This window comes from Vicia villosa, linkage group LG3 (genome assembly GCF_029867415.1).
Source record: "Vicia villosa cultivar HV-30 ecotype Madison, WI linkage group LG3, Vvil1.0, whole genome shotgun sequence".
NCBI lineage: Eukaryota > Viridiplantae > Streptophyta > Magnoliopsida > Fabales > Fabaceae > Vicia > Vicia villosa.
In genome coordinates this window covers 202479048-202500113 of record NC_081182.1, presented here as the reverse complement: position 1 = coordinate 202500113, position 21066 = coordinate 202479048, and the positions used below count along the sequence as shown (strand labels likewise).

General features: G+C 34.0%; 3 protein-coding genes and 1 long non-coding RNA gene across 8 annotated transcripts; 2 read left to right on the top strand and 2 right to left on the bottom strand.

Moving 5' to 3' along the window:
• Window positions 1-724: 724 nt before the first annotated feature.
• Window positions 725-1504, bottom strand: LOC131659744 (uncharacterized). The gene has a single exon (XM_058928895.1). It carries the CDS (start codon window positions 1502-1504, stop codon window positions 725-727), a length of 780 nt encoding a protein of 259 aa, XP_058784878.1.
• A 3519-nt stretch (window positions 1505-5023) lies between these two features.
• On the top strand, window positions 5024-6037 carry LOC131659743 (uncharacterized). Its single transcript, XM_058928894.1, has one exon. The coding sequence runs from the start codon at window positions 5024-5026 to the stop codon at window positions 6035-6037; it is 1014 nt and encodes a 337-aa protein (XP_058784877.1).
• Window positions 6038-7676: 1639 nt separating this feature from the next.
• Window positions 7677-11648, top strand: LOC131657142 (DNA-directed RNA polymerase V subunit 5C-like). Its single transcript, XM_058926623.1, has 4 exons — window positions 7677-7994; window positions 10205-10381; window positions 10923-11036; window positions 11316-11648. Exons 1-4 carry the CDS (start codon window positions 7767-7769, stop codon window positions 11439-11441), a joined length of 645 nt encoding a protein of 214 aa, XP_058782606.1. The 5' UTR covers window positions 7677-7766; the 3' UTR covers window positions 11442-11648.
• Window positions 11649-15356: 3708 nt separating this feature from the next.
• LOC131657141 (uncharacterized) lies at window positions 15357-19159 on the bottom strand. 5 transcript variants are annotated; one of them, XR_009300509.1, is made up of 7 exons: window positions 18918-19159; window positions 17172-18272; window positions 16886-17010; window positions 16435-16742; window positions 16080-16344; window positions 15868-15974; window positions 15357-15774 (listed from the first exon to the last, which is right to left on the bottom strand). It is a non-coding gene; the product is annotated as an uncharacterized LOC131657141 (long non-coding RNA). The 5 variants fall into 5 exon arrangements; XR_009300510.1 differs by having other exon boundaries at window positions 16886-16975; XR_009300511.1 differs by lacking the exon at window positions 16886-17010 and having other exon boundaries at window positions 15868-15970; window positions 18918-19155.
• Window positions 19160-21066: the final 1907 nt, after the last annotated feature.

Sequence of the window (21066 nt, the reverse complement as noted above, 5' to 3'; positions counted from 1 at the left end):
TGAGATAAATAAGGAAACATAACAGCCAAACATAACAGCCACTAATGTTAATTACTAATGTCATGACATCGAGCATGGCATCCAACAAAAACACGTATTAGCTCAACCATACAATCCTGCAGAACACTACACATACCGTGTCATGACATTAGTCAAGACATCAAAAACACACAGGAATGTTTTACCACAAAATGCAGCCAATATGAAAACATCTACAAACTCCCCCTTTGGCAAATTTTTGGCTAAAACAATCAGTCATCAAATCAGAGATTCCTTGCAGCAGAAAAGCAAACAACATAAACACAACACACAATCAAACAACCACACCTGCAGGAATAGCTAATACAACTACACATTACCACCAAGCACTCATCAAGTATAGCTACCATACCACATCAATGAGCATGCATGACTACACTACATAGCTATACTACTGCTACAACTACCAGACAACAAACACAACTACAAAATTATCATACCATCACATATACCATCATGCATCAACACTACTAACTACAAAAATAAACTGCAGTAGTAAAATTTCAGAATTAGACTACATCTAACAGCACCATCAAAAAAATGTTGGGCACACAACTTACTTGTTCTGGGGTGACATCATACACTACTCCCCCTTTTTTCCCAAAATTTTGCCAAAGCAACCTTGATATTCAATAAGTACATGCCAGAAAAAAAATACAAATCACCACTAAAGACCAGAAAGACTCTAGTCATCAGACTCAGAGCTACTGGAGCCAACATCATCTTCTTCACCTGTGTCATCGCCTGGACTGGCATCTTCTTCCTCATCTGCCTCAGAACCTGCTTCATTCTCAGTAAACTCAACACCTTCTTCCATTTCAAGAGAGCTGATCAATTTTTCAAGAGTCTGCTTTTTGGACTCCAGCTCCTTACATGTTTCCCCGAGCATTGCTATCACAGCAGCTTTACCTATAGTGGAGCTTCCTTTGGATGTCCCAGCCGATGTCATGACAACGTCAGGAGCATGGGTTCCTTGAAACAACTTATAATGAAATGAAAGAGCACTTTCCCTTTTGAAGATAGAGTCAGTTTCAACCAAAATGCTTGGGTATTGATTCAAGATAATGCCACATATGAGGGATGGAAAAGCTATAAGACCTTTTATACTGAAGCTTTCAGCATGCTTCATAGTCTGCTCAAATATGTAAGTACCATAATCAGACTTGGCTTTTGTACCTACGACATAGATAAATCTTCCTAGGACAGTAGCAATGGTAGATTTATGATTGGTAGGCACCCAATTTGCAGCACCAATCTTATGCAACATGACATACTTCATGCTAAGCTTACTAGCAGACAACTTTCCTTTTAAAGTCCAACCTTTCACCTGCTTAGCAGTGATAACCTCACATATTTTGTTGTCAGACACTTCCAGCTCAGGTTGTGCTTCATCAGATCTTCCAAGAAAATTGTTGATAACAGTTGAGGAGAAGATAACACATTTTCCTCTCACATACACTTTCATAAAATCCTTTAATTTCTATCAGTACAGTCTTCTGATAGATTCACAAGGAAATCTTTTACCAACATTTCATAGCACTTAGGTAAATGAACAACAGTTTTCATTAGTCCAGCTTCATGAATCAGGTCCATGGTTTCTTTATTCTCAAGGACATTCTGAGCTAATTCTCTCTCAAGGGCCAGTCTCTTTTGGTAGACATATTTCCACCTGTTGACACCTGAAGGATAATGAAAAGAGATATTATCAATGGATACCTCAGGAACACTAGCAGCAAGCTTGCTAGTTGTTGGCTTCTTCCTTAGTGGAATGTCTTGAACATCAACATCAACATCAACATCAGAGTCAGAGTCAACAATAGCTTGAGCCTTCCTTTTCTTGGGAATCACCTTGCTCCAAGATTTGGTAGGTGTCAGAATCCTATTTGTACATATTTTGTTCATAGATTTTGTGGTATTTCTTAACTCTTTCACCAAGTTTTGATTCCTTTTAGTGTAACATTCTGTAAATAAATAACTTTTTGTTTAGATTGTACATAAGTTAAGTTTTATGACTCTTCTTTACCCTTTATATAGGTATTGATTATTTTGGCAAGCTTGGAATGAAAGGCTTTGATGGAATGAGCTTGGAAGGAGGTTTGGAGACTAAAAGAAGAAGATTTGTATCAGAAGGTTCGCTAAGAGGACCACAAGCACGCTTATGCTCCAAAGTTTCATCAACTCGCTTTAAGCGGGGCATGGCAGAGGTGAATCTTCATTTTGGATCCGCTTAGCGAAGCCATCCCACTAAGCGGACCTACTTTTAAGCCACATGTTTTTAGGCACTTAAGATGATATTTTTGAGGGTTTTTCACCAACTTTTCATAACACACTTTTCTACCACAAGTTAGGGAAAAGGAGAAGAGAGGAGAAAAACCATTTCAAGTGTATTTTCAAGATTTCAAAGCATCTTTCTCCATCTTTCTTTGAGTTTGATGCTACCAAATCTTGTTTTGTTGCTAGTTGTTGAAGCTTCCATGACTATGAAGAGCTAAACATCTTCTTGTGTCAAGATTAGAGGTAGTTAGTTTGTAAATATGTATTTCTTTTAATCTTTTGTGTATGAACTTGGTTAATGATTAATATATGGTGAATATCTTTGTTATTCATGTTCTATATGTTGTTTTGGATCACTATTGAGAGATATGTTTCAAATCTTGACCTAAAAGATATTCATCTATCAATAAACAAACTCTAGAGATAGATTTCTGAGTTGATAATCACTTGTATCGAGTTTCAAAGATTATCATGTTGATTGTCGGCATGAGAGATCATCTGACGATTAATATGATAATATTCACCATATTGCTTTCGAGATAAACGATATCGAGAGGATACGTGGTTGTATTAATCATTAATAGGTTCATATACATGATTATTAGAGTACATGTGAAGCAAACTAATGAACGATAATCTTGGCACAGTTTTCTCAAATCGTTTTCAAACCCTATTTTATTGTCTTTATTTACTTTTCATGCTCTTTACATCTAATGTTACCAAACTGTTACTCAACCTTAACTCAAAATACACTAAACTGTAGAACGACGGTAGTATCGCTTCAATCCCTGAGGAAACGATAAAGGAAATACTTACCCTTTTAACAAAATGGCGCCGTTGTCGAGGATTAGCGTTTAGATATTACACGCATTGCAATAGTTTTTGTGTTTTGTGTATAATTATTATTATTATTATTATTATTATTATTATTATTAAATTTAACAATTATTACCTAGTCTTGGCTCACTTGTTTGGTTAGTGTTTCAACTTTTGTTTATGCGAGAAAGTATATCTGCAGACCAACTTCTTTTTGATCCAGAGATTGAAAGGACTGCGCGTAGAATGAACAGCAAAACAAGGAGAAGAAGGAAATTAGCCAAAGAACGAAGGTTAGGACAAGAAGCAACTACTTCATCAACTTCGCAAATTATTGAAGAAGAGATGGCGAGATTAGGTGATCCACCCCCACCACCACCACCACAACCAAATCCGAGACCACCGTATGTAAATAGTCCGAGGAGAGCAACTCAATTTGCAATAAATGACAACAATGCGAGAAACTCGGAGATGAAGACTGACATTCTTCAGTTGTTATATGCTAGTCCTTTTTCAGGCCTTGATCATGAGGATACATACACTCACTTATCGAAGTTCTATGAGATTGCTGGTGCGGTCGGAGCTCCTGAAAGAGAGGAAGAGCAGGTGTTTAAGAGATTGTTCCCTCATTCGTTGATTGGCAAAACTAAGGATTGATATCTTGACCAACCCACTCAAACTATGACAAATTGGAATGAGTTGGAAGAAAAGTTTCTTGACAGGTTTTTTCCTCAATCAAGGTTGCTCTAGGCAAAGACAACTATTTCAGTGTTCTCCCAGGGTGTCAATGAATCTCTCAATGAAGCATGGGAAAGGTATAAGTCAATGTTGAGAAAGTGTCCTAATCATGGTTTTGATGAACTCACTCAGATTCATATTTTTCGTAATGGCTTACAACCACAACCCAAGCTTTTGTTAGATGCTACAGCTGGAGGTTCCTTGATGGCGAAGACAACAGAGGAAGAAATTGAAATAATTGAGAAAATGACCAGAAATGATCATCAGGTTCAACATAACCGGGGGGTTCCACAAAGAAAGCCGGACATTATTGAGCTTGGTACCAACGATGCGATTCTTGCTCAAAATAAGCTTCTTTCTCAACAAGTGGAAGAGCTTACTAAGCAAATGGCAATGCTTCCTCAACAACTCAAAGAGTTACAAGAACTTCCCAACAAGAACAAACAAGTTACTCAATGTGAGTTGTGTAGTGGAGAACACCCACTGGTTATTGTCCACCAATCAATGCGGAGGCAAATTACATGGGTAACCAGAATCAAGGAGGCTACCAACAGTGGCAAGCTCTTTATCAAAACCAAGGGGGTATCAACAAAGGAAAAATGCACAACCATATGACCAAGGGTGGAGACCGAAGAATTTCAATAGGCAAAATCCTTATCAACAACCACCTCCTCAAGATAAGCCTTCAAAGTTGGAAGAAACATTGAATCAATTTATGCAAGCCAATGGCAAACCAAAAGAGCAATGAAGCGGCGATTAAGAATCTTGAGACACAAGTGGGGAAATTAGCTAAGCAATTGGAGGAAAAGCAAACCGGACCATCATTTTCAGCGAATACTCAATCGACTTCTATGGAGCATTGTAAAGTTGTTGTAACAAGGAGTGGGAGAGTAGTTAAGAGTGAGGTTGAAAAGGGGTTGATGATGAGGAGGAGAGGATTAAAAAAGAGAGTGAGGTAGAAAAAAAATTAAAATGACGAAGTTTTAGTTGAAAAGGATAAAATTGAAAAAGAAGAGTTAGAAAAAGAAAAAAATAAAGAGAAGAAGAAAAAAAAATCCAAGAAGAGAAGAAGAAAGGTGTAAGTCCACCGGTGCGTAATTTTCCATATCCTCATACTCCTACAAGAAAGGATAATGAAAGACTCTACGCTCGATTCATGGATATATTTCGACAATTGCAAATCAGCATTCCTTTTTCGGAAGCTTTAGAGCAAATGCCGGAGTATGCAAAGTTCATGAAAGATATTCTTACAAAGAAGAAGAAGTACACCGAGCCCGAAACTGTCATCCTTGATGCGAAGTGTAGTGCAATTATCCAAAGTACCTTGCCAAGAAAAGAGAGCGATCCCGGAAGAGTCACTTTGCCGGTTACCATTGGTGATATTCATATGGGAAGAGGTTTAGTTGATTTGGGTTCGAGTACCAATCTTATTCCATTGTCCATGGTGAAAAGGTTAGGCATTCTTGACTTAAAGGCAACGAGAATGACATTACAACTAGCTGATAAGTCCACAACTCGTCCTTATGGGGTTGCGGAAGATCTACTTGTGAAGGTTGATAAATTATTATTTCCCATTGATTTTGTTGTGATTGATATGGAGGAAGACATTGATACACCATTGATTCTTGCACGGCCTTTTATGAAGACGACAAGGATGATGATTGATATTGACGATGGTTTAATGAAGGTGAGATTCCAAGATGAAAAAGTGTGCTTTGATCTCTTTGAAGCTATGAAACATCCAAGTGATAACGGTGATTGTTTTAGAATTGATGCAACAGAGGAAGTTATTATGCAAGTGGAAAGTCAAATTCATTTGTTCAACCCTCTTGAGAAAACATTGACGAAAGCTCTTGATGTTCTTAATGAAGATGAAGAAAAAGAGATTGAAGAATGTTTGCGGGATCTTGATGTATCCGAAGAGATAAGTCCTTTTGAGGCAAAGATGGAAGAGTTGAAAAATGAGCCAAAGGTGGATGAAGCAAAGTTAGAATTTAAGATGTTACCATCCCACTTGAAATATGCTTTTCTTGAAGAAGGTGGAAAGAAGCCGGTAATAATTAGTGGTTCATCGTCAAACAAGGAGGAAGAGAAGTCAATTCATGTGTTGAAATCTAACAAGGAAGCAATAGGATGGGTTCTTTCCGATCTAAATATAAAGGTACACTAATGATGGCAGTGGCACAAGATGGCAACAACAACATTTTCCCAATTGCGTTCGCTCTAGTGGAATGAGAGACTGGTGGAGGTTGGAGTTTCTTTCTCAAGAATCTCAGAACACATGTCGCTCTGCAATCTGGTCTCTGTGTAATTTCCGACAAACATGCTTCTATTGAGAGTGCATATAACAATCCTGCTAATGGCTGGCACGACCCTCTTCTACTCATGTCTACTGACATCTCATTGGTGAGATTGTGGAAAGTTTCAAGCCTTTCACATGCCATGATCTTATGTCATTGCGACATGTGCGTATGCTCATCAAGATGCATTATCACTTCTATCTCCCGCTTACAAGGCCAAAACTTTGCTCAGTTTATACAACAACGGTTTTTTAGTGGTAGCGAAAGCGGATTATTGACTTGTGTATGAAGGGGAATTTGTTTGGCACAACGACTAAATGCGAAGGAATCAAAAGGGTTGTCCCAAAAGCAAGCGTATTACAACTGAAATGGATGTGACTGACAAGCTAGAGAGAAAGTGTAGTGTTTGTCGTCAAGTCAGACACAACTGAAAAAATTGTCCCACGAACTCAACAACATAAAAATGACGCACACCATGTGATGTATTTTTAGATCTGGACAAATTTGTTTTCATTAATCATCTTGGTTACAACAAATCAAAATCTTCTTAACATGAAATTAAAATGCCTAACTCAACATCATCACATCTAAGAAATTACAATTGTCAAAAAAATTTCATCATCTCCATGCATCACTGCGGGTGTCATTTTTGACCTTCTTCTAATGACTTCGCCACCTTGGATATCCTCGTCTAACCAACCCATCAAGTACCTCTTAAGATGGTCCATCAAATGGATGTTCCAAAAGTTCATTTTAATTGGGGGTTTCACAGCTGAAAAAATAACGTGGCCATCCCTTTTGAAAATCATTTCAGATGTCAAGAAGAAAAAATTTGAAAGAAGATAGTAAGAAGAGAGTAGGTGTGTGAAGAATGGTGGAGGATATGGGACTTATTTATAGAAAACCCAGATAAACTCATGTGCTAGTTCATTTGGCGCATGGTCCTAATTTTTACATGCATGCGCCAAATTGAATGACGCCACGTCATGTATACGCCAACTGAACTGGTGCCTACTCCTAATTTTTACATGCATGCGCCAAATGGAATGACGCCACGTCATGTATACGCCAACTGAACTGGTGCCTACTCCTAATTTTTACATGCATGCGCTATCTGAGATGACGTGCACGTTTGGGTCGTTTTTAAAATCTAGTTATTTGTATAATTTTTTCTGAAACATGGTTATTGACGTATTTTTTTTCAATACCTTATTATTGCAGAAAAAAATCGTTTTTTAAAGTAAGAAGTACTAAATTTTTTTCACAAAATTAAGTAAGGACAAAATTAAGACAGAAGTATGAAGTATTTAAAATAGCTTGACAAAAAATATTATGAACCATTAAAAGAAAATATAACCAAGACAATTATCACTTGGTATTTAATATTTATGTCCAAATAAACACTAGTATTAATTAATTTTTATTTTATTCAAAATATTCATGAAAACGACAAAAAGATCGTAACGGAAAGGGTAGTACTACTATTACTATATATGCTCGTAGCACGCTTCTCACACACGTCTTCTACCGTCGTTCCACCTTCTCCATTTCTCTGTTCCATTCACTACCAAAAAAAACTCTGCAACATTTCCCCCAAAAATGGCGAGCGAGTGTATGGTTCGTCTCCGCCACGAAGGAACCATCGAAAGCATCCGCTACTTCGAATGCAGAAGAACCTTAATGGAAATGCTCCGTGACAGAGGCTACAACGTTTCCGAATCTGACCTCACTCTCACTCTTCCGGAGTTCCGTTCTCGCTTCGGACAGTATCCGAAACCAGAAAGCCTCGGTTTGATCACTTCCCATCGCAATAACCCCTCCAACAAGGTATGTATTTTTGTATAACTGTATTAACTCTGTTTTCGTAATGATTGAAATTCGTAAGGTTTGTTTGTGGTTTTATAGTTCTTTACGATTTACGATTTGCGATTCTAGCTGGTTTCGCTGTTACGGTTGCGTAGTGGTTTCCATTGTGACTTGGTGTTGAGTTTGTGATTGATTTTGTGTGTGTTGTAGTTCTGTTTTGGAGGAATTGAAATTAGGGCATGATTGTTGTTACTGATTTAGATGATGAAATACTTAAAATGGATACATTTATCTTTACAAGTTGTTTATCTATTTGTTACTAGTTTTGGAAAAAAATGTGAATAAAAAATTAATTTAAAACTAGTTAAAATAAGTTTTTCTTGATTTTTTTTTATTATTGTAAACTTTTGGTGAAAGAAAAATTTGTGTTGTGGAGTTGGAATAGTTTTGGCTTTGAAAGTTATTATGATTTGAACTTTGAAGTTGAAATTTGGAGATTTTGTAATTTTTTATATTTTTTGTTTCACTCGCATTTAAATTAATATGTACAAACAAAAATTGCTTTATGTATTCACTTTTAACCAAAATTAATTTATTCAGAATTAGTTTTTATCACTATATAAGTGAATACACACTAAGGATTGTATTGGAATTGGTTTGTCATTTAGTGGAAATAAGGTGTTTGATTTCTATGTTTGAGGCTGTAATTGCTGGTATAAGCTATGTAGTATTGAAACCTCCGGAAAAAAAGTGTGTTTATGTCCGTGTCGGTTTCAGACACTATCACTGACATTTGTGATTATGTTTAATTTATTTATTTTTCAAATTTTTACTTGTGTCGCTATATTAGTGTCGGTGTCATGTTCAAGATGTCCGTGCTTTATTAGCACGGTGTGTTGAGTTGGTAATTGCAACTTTTTTTTGAAATTTGTAAAGAAGAAAACGAGGTGAATTTTATACATTTTGGTGGAAACTTTTACTTTTAAAGTTAAGTTTGGATGGGTCAGTTTGTTGCAAATGAGAAGGTGAAAGTTATTTATACATGTGGATTGCTTGAGTATGTTTGGATGCATGAGTTTGTTTCTGTAGGCCCTGCCCTATATTGGTGATTTGGTGGGAATTAGGCACTATGTACCACCGACACTTCTGGAAAAAAAAAGTGTCGGTGTGTGTTAGACACCTATACCGAAACTTGTGATTACGTTTAATTTATTCATTCTTACAAATTTGTGATTACATTCAGTTTATTCATTTTTATAAATTATTGCCAGTATAGCCGTGTCAGTGTCCTGTTCGGGGTGTTGTTCCATACATTGGGAGGTTTTTGGAGTACTTTTTCAAACATATGAAGGTTTCGTTGCAGAGCTTGCCTCTAAATTGTAGATGTATTTGGATAGTCACACAATGTTTATGTGCTTCTGAATATGATTAGTTTCTTTACTTTTCAACTAGTTTAGTTTGACATGTGTTGCGACACCAACACGACACTGCATATCATATAATCACTTCTATTATCTTCGTGTGGGTTTCATTTCAGACTTCAGTCCTTCATAAACGTTTTTATACATTATTGTTCTTCTATTTGATTATTGATATAGATAAAGTAACAGCATCTTCTGTTAGTATTATTTTTTCAGTAAAAAAAGTTTACAGTTTAATGGTATCTTGAGAAGTCTCTGACATTATGTAGAATAATATTCTGGGTTTTCTCCATTTTGCTATAAAGTTCGTTCTCTGTTTTGGCTTATAAATCAATTATTGATGAAAAATATAAGACAGCCAGAATATTTTTACCAATATGTTTTGACATTGTTCTAGAATATTGAATGAGAGTGCATAGTATATATCTAACCACTCCATCCAAGACCCAATAACTAACCTTGACTGTTGAATTATCTTTTAACTGTTGTTTTCATCTCTTTCCAATTTATATATTGGGCATGCACAAATTTCTTAAATACTAAGCCTAGTTTTGATTCCTTTCATCAAGTTTTGGGAGACATAAAACTCTCCCGCCCCCCCTTTTTTCATGAATTTCATTTGTGTAGGTAATAAAGCTGATTCTTCAAGATTAAAAAACTTACACTTACATTCAAGATCAGCTGCATCTTATGTTTTTCCCATGGAATGACTTTAACCGTTTGTGTGTTATAATCCTTTGTTACCTAATTGCATAGCATGAGCGAAGCTTTTTATATCCACAAAGTTGTTTTTGATATTCTGCTGCACAGGTGCAGGTTATGTTCAGAGGAAATGAAGATATAAAGAAAAAAACATTGATGGAAATATATAGCCAGATTGTTGACAGAGAAAATCTGAGTAGGCTGATACTTATTGTGCAAAGCAAAATGACTCCGTATGCACGTAAAGATTTGGAAACCTGTCAATGTAAAGTTGAGATTATAAAAGTAAGTTAGCCCCTCCATAAATGTTCAACTTTTAATCTATATATTGCTGTACAGAGTAAATAAACCAAATTTAGTGGTTTAGCTCTTCTTGTAATCTTATTTATAGTATATTGAACTAGGAACATATCTAATACTAGTACCTCTTTCTGAAAATGTAAGACATATAAATTGACTTGAGCTTTTGCTTTGATCACATCACCTATGAGGGCAGTAACTTGGCTTATTCAAGTATATCTTGGGATAGGTCCAAAGCTATAAATATTTTATTTTTGCATTGTTCAACCAAGGACTGAAACAAAAGGACGTTATCTTGTTTCCTGCTTTACATTTGGGATTAAACTTGCTAACTTCAGCTCATGTATGACCAAATTAGCATGGTGTCTAGATGCATACTCACTACAGAGCTCATCCAATGATATTTTCATTTCTAAGTTATAGATTAGCTGTAAGATTCCTAGTTTGTTAAGTTCATATTGCATGATTTAAGATTTTTATTAAAAAAATTGCAACTGATATTACCCCCATGGTACTTTGTTTGTAGTTGGCTGACTTGGTGGTCAATGTAACAAAGCATGTGCTGCAGCCAAAGTATGAGATACTGACTGCTGATGAGAAGCAAGAACTGCTCAGGAAGCATAAGGTGGAAGCGAACCAGGTAAAGTTTGTAAACATGCTTATTGGCTGTCTATAACTTGCTAGCACTATGCAGTAATTATTCATTTTGATTGTAGTTTTCATTGAAAGTGAGAAAAAAAATGAAATTCTGGTTAAGGAAAAATGAGAAAAGTTATGGTTAAACTTTAGGGGTGAGGGTTTGTGTCGAATTGTATAGAATTCTGATTATTTTAACGCTGAAAGCGTAATACTGTAGTAAAAACAAAGCTTTTAATTGATTATACCAGTAATTTTTGCTCATTTTTGTTGCTCTTTTTAGTTACCTCTCATGCTAAGAACTGATGCCATAGCTAGCTACTATGGGCTGGAAAAAGGACAAGTTGTCAAGATCACTCACAGTGGCGAGATGTTCAATTCTCTGGTAACCTACCGCTGTGTCGTGTAATAGTTCTATTACATTATGCTGCCGTAGATGAAACTGTCACAAGTCCAATTTTATTGTTTTAGAACCTAACATACTGTGGATTGGTTATTGTTTAGCAAGTTCTATTGCAAGTTCATTATGTGGTGGCTATATATGTTAAATACTTTTGATGTTGGAAACTTATGATAGTGACGACATCACTTCTTATTAAGAGGCTTCATTATTCAATACTCCTGCATTGACCATTAAACACAGTACAATATAAAAAGTTGTCTTGTACTGTACTTCATATTTTAGAAATCAATCAAACGCACCCTAACTTCAACATGGACGTGGCCAAAATAGAGAAGATATCATGTCGATCCTTGTATGTTTTATTGTCATGTTATGATGTAAATCATGTATTATATCTCCAAAAACCATTACACACAGCATGATGCATTCAGTATATCTGATATCTGACTGTAAGCAAATTTCCACTACCTGCATCATTACTATGGTAGCAGCGCTTGTTAGACAGTAGAAGCTAACTCACTAAGCTCACAGACTTATGGTTTCACAATATTAACAGTGAAGACAATATATTATCATCATACTAGCCAGGGCATGCAAAGCAACAATTGAATTTAGACGTGTCCATTTTACAACAAAATCACTTTATCAGTGAAGTGAGGCCCATTTGTACCAAAAACAACCTGGATTTCAATCTCCTGATAAACCCTTTTAAGATTTAGATTTTGAAATGTGGATATACTCTTCCTCCTTTGTAACTCCAGCCAAGAGACAAGCAATTTCTCTTGAAATCAACTTCCATTCAAAACAAAAGAAAAGAATGACAAGTATTAAGGGTGCTTCAGGGTAGATGGAGGGGAGGGAAAATTTCTAATTAATTATGTTTGACTATTTTCTCCTTCACCAAATATATGTCCGATAGTAAATATGATTTAACTCATCTTCGATACCGATAGAAGGGGCTTCAGCACCAAATATATGTTCGATAGTAAATATGAACTTGTCGTATCTTCAATGTCGCCACGGTGAACACCACGTTAGTGGCAGGAAGTATATGTGACGTTTGACAGGAAGGCGGATCGCAAACCTTCAGCATGATCTTCGAGAAAATTGCTTTCAGTTTTTAGCATAGATCCGAATTTGGACCAATGATCCTTTCTTCTGTTGCTTTACGAAATTCTCGATGGAATCACAAACTTGAGAATCTGATTAATCGTTGTTGAAATAGTGACTGATTGGATCGACTATGACAAAACTTTGTGTTCGCTTTTGAACTTTTTTGATTTGGCGATCTAAGGAGGTCGTGAACTGGTAAATCAGAGATTGAGTTTGAAATCGTGAAAATAATAGGAATCATAAGTCAATTATCAGAGACATCGGTCAGTGTTCTGTTCAGGAATCAGAAATGGACGCAGTTGGAGAATTGATAACCTTGAAACGATTGTGCTGATCTCCTTTACGACAATGCGGAACGGACCTGCATGGTTAACACTCCAATACTAAGTAAATTTATGATTTAAGATCAGTTTAATTAAAAGTATATATTACTCCCTCCGTTTTTTATTATAAGTCGTTTTGGAAAAAAAATTGTATTTAAATATAAGTCGTTTTACAATTCCAATGAATAATTAATGCTACTTTTCCTATTATATCCTTAAATATTTATTATTCTCTCTCCTTTCAATTATATAAATTTATCTTCCATATGTCATTAATGAGGGATAATTTTGTAAAAACCTTTATAATTTCTTATTTTCATACAACAATTATTATTTTTCTTAAACTGTGTGAAAAGTCTAAAACGACTTATAATAAAAAACGGAGGGAGTATTATATACTTTGTCTCTTGTGAATAGTGACTTTACATCTTCAGCTGAATGAAATGGATTTAAGATAAATCTGACCTTAACTATTTGAGCTTTTGACCAGCACAGAACAATATTATTCATTAAACATGTTTATTGAAATCGAGTGAAAAATTAAAATTAAAATTAATTTAAATAACATTAATGACTACTTTAAAATTTTCTTTATAAAAAGATTCAATTTTTTAATCTTAAAATTGAGATGTAAACTCTTACCTATGAACTAAAACTTCAAATCAATCAAAACATAAGACTTTACATTTGAAATAGTGATATAATTATAAAACTCTTACAATTGTATTTGTATGTGAAACTAGTAACAAACCCGTGCGTTCGCACGGGTTCTGGTGAGGGGTGCGCATTTGTTTCAGATATTTTTTTAATAGAAAAATATCTGGTTATCCGTGAAAAAATAATAATTGAATGTAATTAATAAAAAATATTTTGATCAGTTACTTCAGGTCCCGTTAATAATAAATATTTTGATCAATAACTTTATGTTTCCGTGTCCAAATATTATTTTGTTTTGGTATAGTTAATATTAAATATTTTATTCATTAACTTCATGTTCACGTTAATATTTAATATTTTGATCAATAACTTCATGTTCCCGCATTTTGTTCAATATTGTAATTTTTTATATAAAAAAAGTTATTTCAATCAATTTATCAATAACTTCATGTTCCCGTTAATGTTTAATATTTTGATCTATAATTTTAGGTTACCGTTAATATTCAATATTTTGATCAATAATTCATGTTTTCGTTAATATTCAATATTTTATTCAGTAACTTCATGTTCCCGTTAATATTTTAATCAACCACTTCATGTTCTCGTTAATATTCATTATTTTAATCAGTAACTCCGTATTCACATTAATATTTATTATTTTGATCAATAACTTCATGTTCCCGTTAATATTCCAAATTTGTTTTCGTTAATATTCAAAAAAAAATTACGTGGACTTAATGTTTCTGTTAATTTTCAAAAAACTTATATTAAATTTCGTGTTCCCATTAATATCCAATATTTTGTCAATAACTCGGTGTTTCCGCTAATATTTATTATTTTGATCAATAACTTCGTGTTCTCGTTAATATTCAAATTTTATTTAATATCATTTAAAATTGTAGTTTAATCTAACACAATCCAGAAAAATGTCTTATTAGGTAAAATTTAATTTAATTTATTAAATGCTTCATATCATATATTGATTGAAGCGAAATTAATCTTACAATCCCATGATAAAGTTTAGTTAAAATATAATTAAAACCCACTAATAGTTATTTTTGTTGTTTTGGCCAGACATACAAATGTGAATGAATACTCATGATCAGTTCAAAATTCATTAATCACATGATTTAAAAAAAAATGGTTTCAAAATAACTATTAATGAAATAGAATTATACAAACGTTGGTTTCCAAATTCTCTGTCCTTAAGCTTGTCTAATTTTCTCTCTCCAAAGCTTAGAAAACAGGTGGTAATTAACTAACCATGGCCTTCACCAAAAAGATCCTAATCTTGGCACTTCTATGCTTTATCCTTATTCAAGAGGGAAAAAAAATTATTACAAAATTTAGTGACAGGATTTGAAATAAATTTCTTGCTAAATTTTTCTGGCTATTTTTATTGAATTTTTCAGTTGGAGATGTATAGTGGAAATCAATACATGGTTGTTGCTGCTGGATAGATAGCTGTGTGTGTGAAATCAATGGTTTCTTACATAAATATATCCCCACTCTTATTGTTAAAACTTTATTGGTAACTAAATTTGTATGTATGTATGTATGTATGTTGCAGATTGTAATGATAAGTGCAATTATAGATGCAGCAAAGCTTCAAGGCAAAAAATATGTTTGACAGCATGCAGTGATTGTTGTAGAATATGCAACTGTGTTCCACCAGGCACAGCTGGGAATAGAGATTTGTGTCCTTGATATGCATCCATCACCACATATGATGGAAAGCTCAAGTGTCCATAGATATATAACTCATCACTAATTTTACAAATTATATTTGAAATTACTTTATTATATGCATGCTGTAACAATGTTGTAATGAGCTAAGAAAAATAAATAAGATGTTTTAAGGAGCCAGTAGTGCTGTATCAATTGACAATTAACTCCATTTCTCCAAAATCTTCAACAACAAAAATTATAGTGAATTTGGCACAACCATGATGACAGCAATTTGTAGAAACTCATAAGTACAATTATAGACCATTGAACAAAATTTTACTCTCAATCTCCCTAAGATTAAAAATGGCAGCATCAAGCTCTTCCCTTTTTGCATCTTTACAAAGCTCCGAGGCATCTTTAGTAGGCTTCTTTGAAGGGCAGCAACAACATGATGATGAGGATTTTGGTAAATTTGGCATAGAAGGTGGACTGTATCCGTAAAGCGCTTGTCGGTTGAAAACACATCCAGTCCCCATATATACAGGTCCTTGAATTCCATCAAGTCCTTTCATGTTAACCTAAAAAAGGTCAAGGTTAGATATTGCATAATTAATTGTGTCTATGATTTTCACCTCATAATTGTAAAACTCTTCATTTTCGTTTAAACTTACATCAAAGAAAACTGTGTTGAGATTGGCATATCGATCACTGCACATAACAAAGATCTCTATCGACTACTGGATCCATCAGAAAACATATCGCTTCTCGAACAGCCTTGCTATTATTAACATAATGATCAGAATCAAGCTCGACTGTTGGTCTCATTTCTATGCAGTATACTCGTAACCAGAAATAAATACTCAATACTGATAATAGTTCATACCTTTAGTGACATACTACGTACTCCACGTGGAGCATTGATAACTTCCTCATATTCAGAAGCATGTAGTTCCTGAAGATCGTAAGGATTGAATATGTTTGGTAGAACATGTTCTCTTAGAACTATGAGAAGGAAGAACGATAGCGGAAACAAAATTCCATGTGACCCCGAAACAGAACAGAAAATATGCGAACTGTAAGGCTGTAAATCCAGCTATGGTTTTAAATGGTGCTGTCTCCATGAATGAGGCGTGTGATTCTGCAAAATTCTGTCCAACACAAAACAGTCAATAACAACAATTAGTACTACATTAGCTTCTACATTGAAATAAAAAAGTTTAAGCACAAGGTTTAGTTACTTGTAACATCGGCTTGGGGCGATGAAGAGGAGCAATAACCTTTCCCAAAACTGATTCCCTGGAAGACTATCAATTGCCATGTAAGCAAAATAACCCCTTAAGACTGAATTTGGTATCTTCTTGATAACAAAGATGCTTATTATCGATAGGCCAACCAGGAGGGACTGCAATAAGTTGGTCATTATTTGTTCATTAACCCGGACCGATAAGTTAGCATCTTTGTATTTCTCAGGATCAAAATATTCCATTGCACCAGCCTTGGTATCATATTTCATTACAACTTTTTTTAAAGTCTCCAATTCTTTAACCTGTTACGATTTGAAAACCAACACTAATTTATTCATTCAAAACAAATGCACTCATTAATTAATACCGTAGAATATATTAAACTAAGAAATTACATTAAATAATTTAAATAATTAAGGTTTAAATTGAAGTGTATAAAGTATACCTCTTTTTCTCAATTACACCGCACTATTATTATTATGAGTATCAGTGTTTGAATTGTTGTACCACCGAATATCATCCCACCCCATATGCCCTAATGTCACCATATATATGTTAACAACAACTACCCTGCAATTCAGTTTCTCAATAGGATGTATAAATATGAAAACTCCCTTCTGTGTTCATTATAGAAATAGAATTACAGAGAACTAAAAAAAATCCCTCTTTACTTGCTCTAAATATCTTTTACTAAAAAAGAAAACTAATATCATTATTAGTTATGAGCTCACCTCATGAAGTAGTTTAGCCACAATGAGAGCTGTTAGCGGTGTTTGCTCAGACGTCTTCAGGACAATGGTATTACCACATGCTAGTGCTGGTCCAACTTTCCAAGCAAACATAAGTAGAGGAAAATTCCAAGGAATAATTTGTCCTACTACACCAATTGGTTCATGCAATGTCTGTACAAGATAATCTCATGCGTCAAAATATTAACAAAAGTGAAATAGTTGGGTACAAGCCTGTAAATACCCCGAAGAGATGGTGGTGCACCAGCGCATAACTGATAAAATATATGATATGACCTTTCCCCTTAATTGCATTGAACAACTCTAGACAGTCCAGATACCAAACAACATTAGTCTCTCTCTGTTGATGTAATCTAGACAAAACTTGGAATATTAGCTCAGAAGAATGAATAAATAACTTTTCAAGCAAAATTATTGATGCCAGGCCAGTAGCATCAAATGAATTCAGCACATATATATGCAAGCATTTGACATCTTAAATAGTTGGAAACTTTTAGAGGGAGAAAAGGTACATTAGTTTCAAGTTTCAATTAAATATGAACTCATGAGCCAAACACACTTTCAAAGATAGCACATTTAAGCCTAAATGTCTATACATAGTATAGAGTATAAGTAACTTGCCTTTCAGGAGAGTTCATTATCTCAGAGTAGAAGACATAGAAGTTGAGTTCACATGAGGATAAGAGAGAAGGGCTCAAAGAATGGCCACGAATGACAGAGTTCCAAACGAAGTGGTTGTGTTTGTGCTGTTGAAAATTTCCCTTCACAGTCTCTTTTGATGACATAAACCCATTCTTCTTCCACTCTGATACTTTTCCTGAGTGAATAAAAGAAATTTGCAGACAGAAGGCGATACCATCTCTTGCAAACCAAGCGCAAACACGCGGTAGCAGGATCATCGAGAAGACCAGGTAGCAGAGGAGGTTGAACTCTAGTCTTCTCTTTGTGCAAGTTTTAGTTCCTATGTGCATTCGGGTTTATGTCAGGTTGGATAGATATCTTCGATCCTGAAACTAATTTCCTTGGCCCGACCACTGTTTTCAGGCCTGAATCTACTTTACAGTAGCATGCAATAGAGTCTACCTGTGAAACTTTACATGTTAGTATATGTTGAAAGTATCAAATCATCGAGTAGGTATCTAAAGAATTTAAAAGTTCAGGTATTGGTTTTTTCTGCAAGAGAAAAAAAGAAGTACCATACAAATAACTTCCCAAAAGGAACCCCTGATGCATACATACACCGAAATTTTCCATCACAGACTAATAAAATATAGAAATACATTTACATGCAATGAACTAAATTTATGAGAGATTAGATAAGGCCATGGCATTGTTGTGAACTACTGTAACTCAACATCCTTTGCTTTCTCTCTTTGGTTTTAGTCATTTAGACATGATTGACTCACTCTTCAATTTTTACATTCTCTAATAGTAGGTAAATTTAAAGGTTGGAATTTTATTAAACATTGTCCAACAAGTCTTCTTATCTTCCACACAACTTCAGTTGGGGCTTCCCACATTCATCCTTTACAGTTGAGGTTGATGTAAGGATCACCTCTGATGTCTGGAAACAGCAGCATAAACAGATATGTAGTGCAACAAACGACATCAGCTTTAAAGAAGCAACTCAAGTACAACAACCGGAGGGTATGAATTTTGAGCGTCTAAATACTAAAATTAAAGTTGCAGTAGAAGGGGAAGTATGTATATATTTACATAACACGGTACCTGTCCACGACTAAGCATCTCTGACTTCTTCAATTTCTTCATGGCAAAAATTTCTCCAGTACGTTTACCACGGCATAACCTCACCTACATTTTTCACAAAAGCTAACAACTTATTGTGATGCATGAACATACTTTAAGTTCATACCACGACATAACCTCACCTACATTTTTCACAAAAGCTAACAACTTTGCATACCTCACCGAAAGCACCTTTACCAATTAGTTTGCTAGAGAGAACTGTGAAAATTCATGAGATATAACCTCCGACGTCAATAGCCTAGTTTGCTAGAGAATCTTTAAAATTTTCTTTATAAAAAGATTCAATTTTTTAATCTTAAAATTGAGATGTAAACTCTTACCTATGAACTAAAACTTCAAATCAATCAAAACATAAGACTTTACATTTGAAATAGTGATATAATTATAAAACTCTTACAATTGTATTTGTATGTGAAATAAATATAACATGCAAATCTTTTACTGTGTCACTTGTCAAGCGCTAACACTTATTTGAACTTTAAATAATATACTTAAATAACAAATATTTTTGTATTAAATAGTTTTTCGTGTGTCTAAATTATTTTTATTTAGAATTGTACTAAAATTCTCGTCTCAATAGCTGAAAATTGTGAAAAAAATAGGTTTGAGTAAATAAAAAGATGATTGCGGAAATATAAAAAAATATAAAATAAAAGTAATAGCCCCCTCGTTTATATCTCAGTGTGAAAAACATGTAGTAAAAAGATGATTGACACTTACGACAAAATTTAATCATGACTTTTTTACGATAATATGGAGGAGACCTTGTATAGTAGCTTATGATTCTTTTGTTTGATAAAAAAGTTTAAAATTTAAATATTGAAAGTGTTATTTCGTTTGTGACAAATTTGAATAAACAATAGTATGTAAAGTTAATTATAGCTTTTTCCGTTATTACTTTGTATTATTCAAATTAATTAAATAAAATAAAAATTAGGCAAAATCATTTTCCTCAGCCGGGAATCGAACCCAGAAATTCAACTGCAGAATTTAACCAAGTGTGCTACTGCGGATTGTATGCAAACGTTTCACAAACTACAATATTTATAATGTTTTGTTAATATAATTAAATAGAATGACATCATAGAGCTAGAAAATATTAATCTTAAAATTACCAATCAAATTAATTGTTTTTCTATGATTAGCACAACAATTTAAAATGTTCTATGAGTGTTTTCAGTACGTTGCATAATACTCTCATCACTAAATTGAATAATGTTTTTAATTATTTAATATCTCTTACGAAGTGATTGTTGTAACATTTTCTATCTCACTCAATTGTTTAGACACTGCATAGACACTTCTTCAAAGCAAATAAAATATAAAAAAAAATTGATTTAATTAGTTATTTTTTAATATGGAAATCTGAAAATAGCATTTCTCATCATCGGAGATTGAAATCTCTTCATCACAAACACACTCTATGTAAAAAAAAATTAGATTTTTAAGTTCAGATACACCTTTCAAATTTTAGAATATATGGTAAAATCAGGCACAAAAATTAATTTTGCACTACCTTGCATGGCAGTACTCTTTATGATCATAACACAAAAAATCTTAAACCCTTTCAAAATTTCCTTGTGTTCTTAATTAAGACTTTTATTTGCAAACAACAATTCTAATGTATTTCCACATCAAAAATCACAAAATCATTTAGAATTCTAGTGTATTTCCGTCCCGCCTATTTGTTTAATCCGTATCGTCCTAAGCCCACCCTTTTTAGTTAATTCTAATAATTTCAATTCTTGATAGTTTTATTTTATATATTTATTTGTGAGTATATGCAACAGTTTTTTAAGTAAAATTTGTTTAAAATATGCATTAAAAAATTTTGTTCTAAAAAATAAGTGAAAAATTAATTGAAAGGTAAAAATACCTATTAATCTATTATAAATAAATAAATATAAAGGCGGGCAAGCCCGCCAACTCGCTACTTGGTGGGGAAGGCTAGATTTTTATGCCCATTTTCACTTGGCGGGTTTGCCCGTCCTGCTCTTTTTTTGGCGAACTTAAGATGGGACAGGCGGCCTGTTTTGCCACTTCTACATGAGAGGGTCTGTTTCAATCCAAAGTTTAGATAAATTCTTCTTAGATGTAATTGTGAATGCTC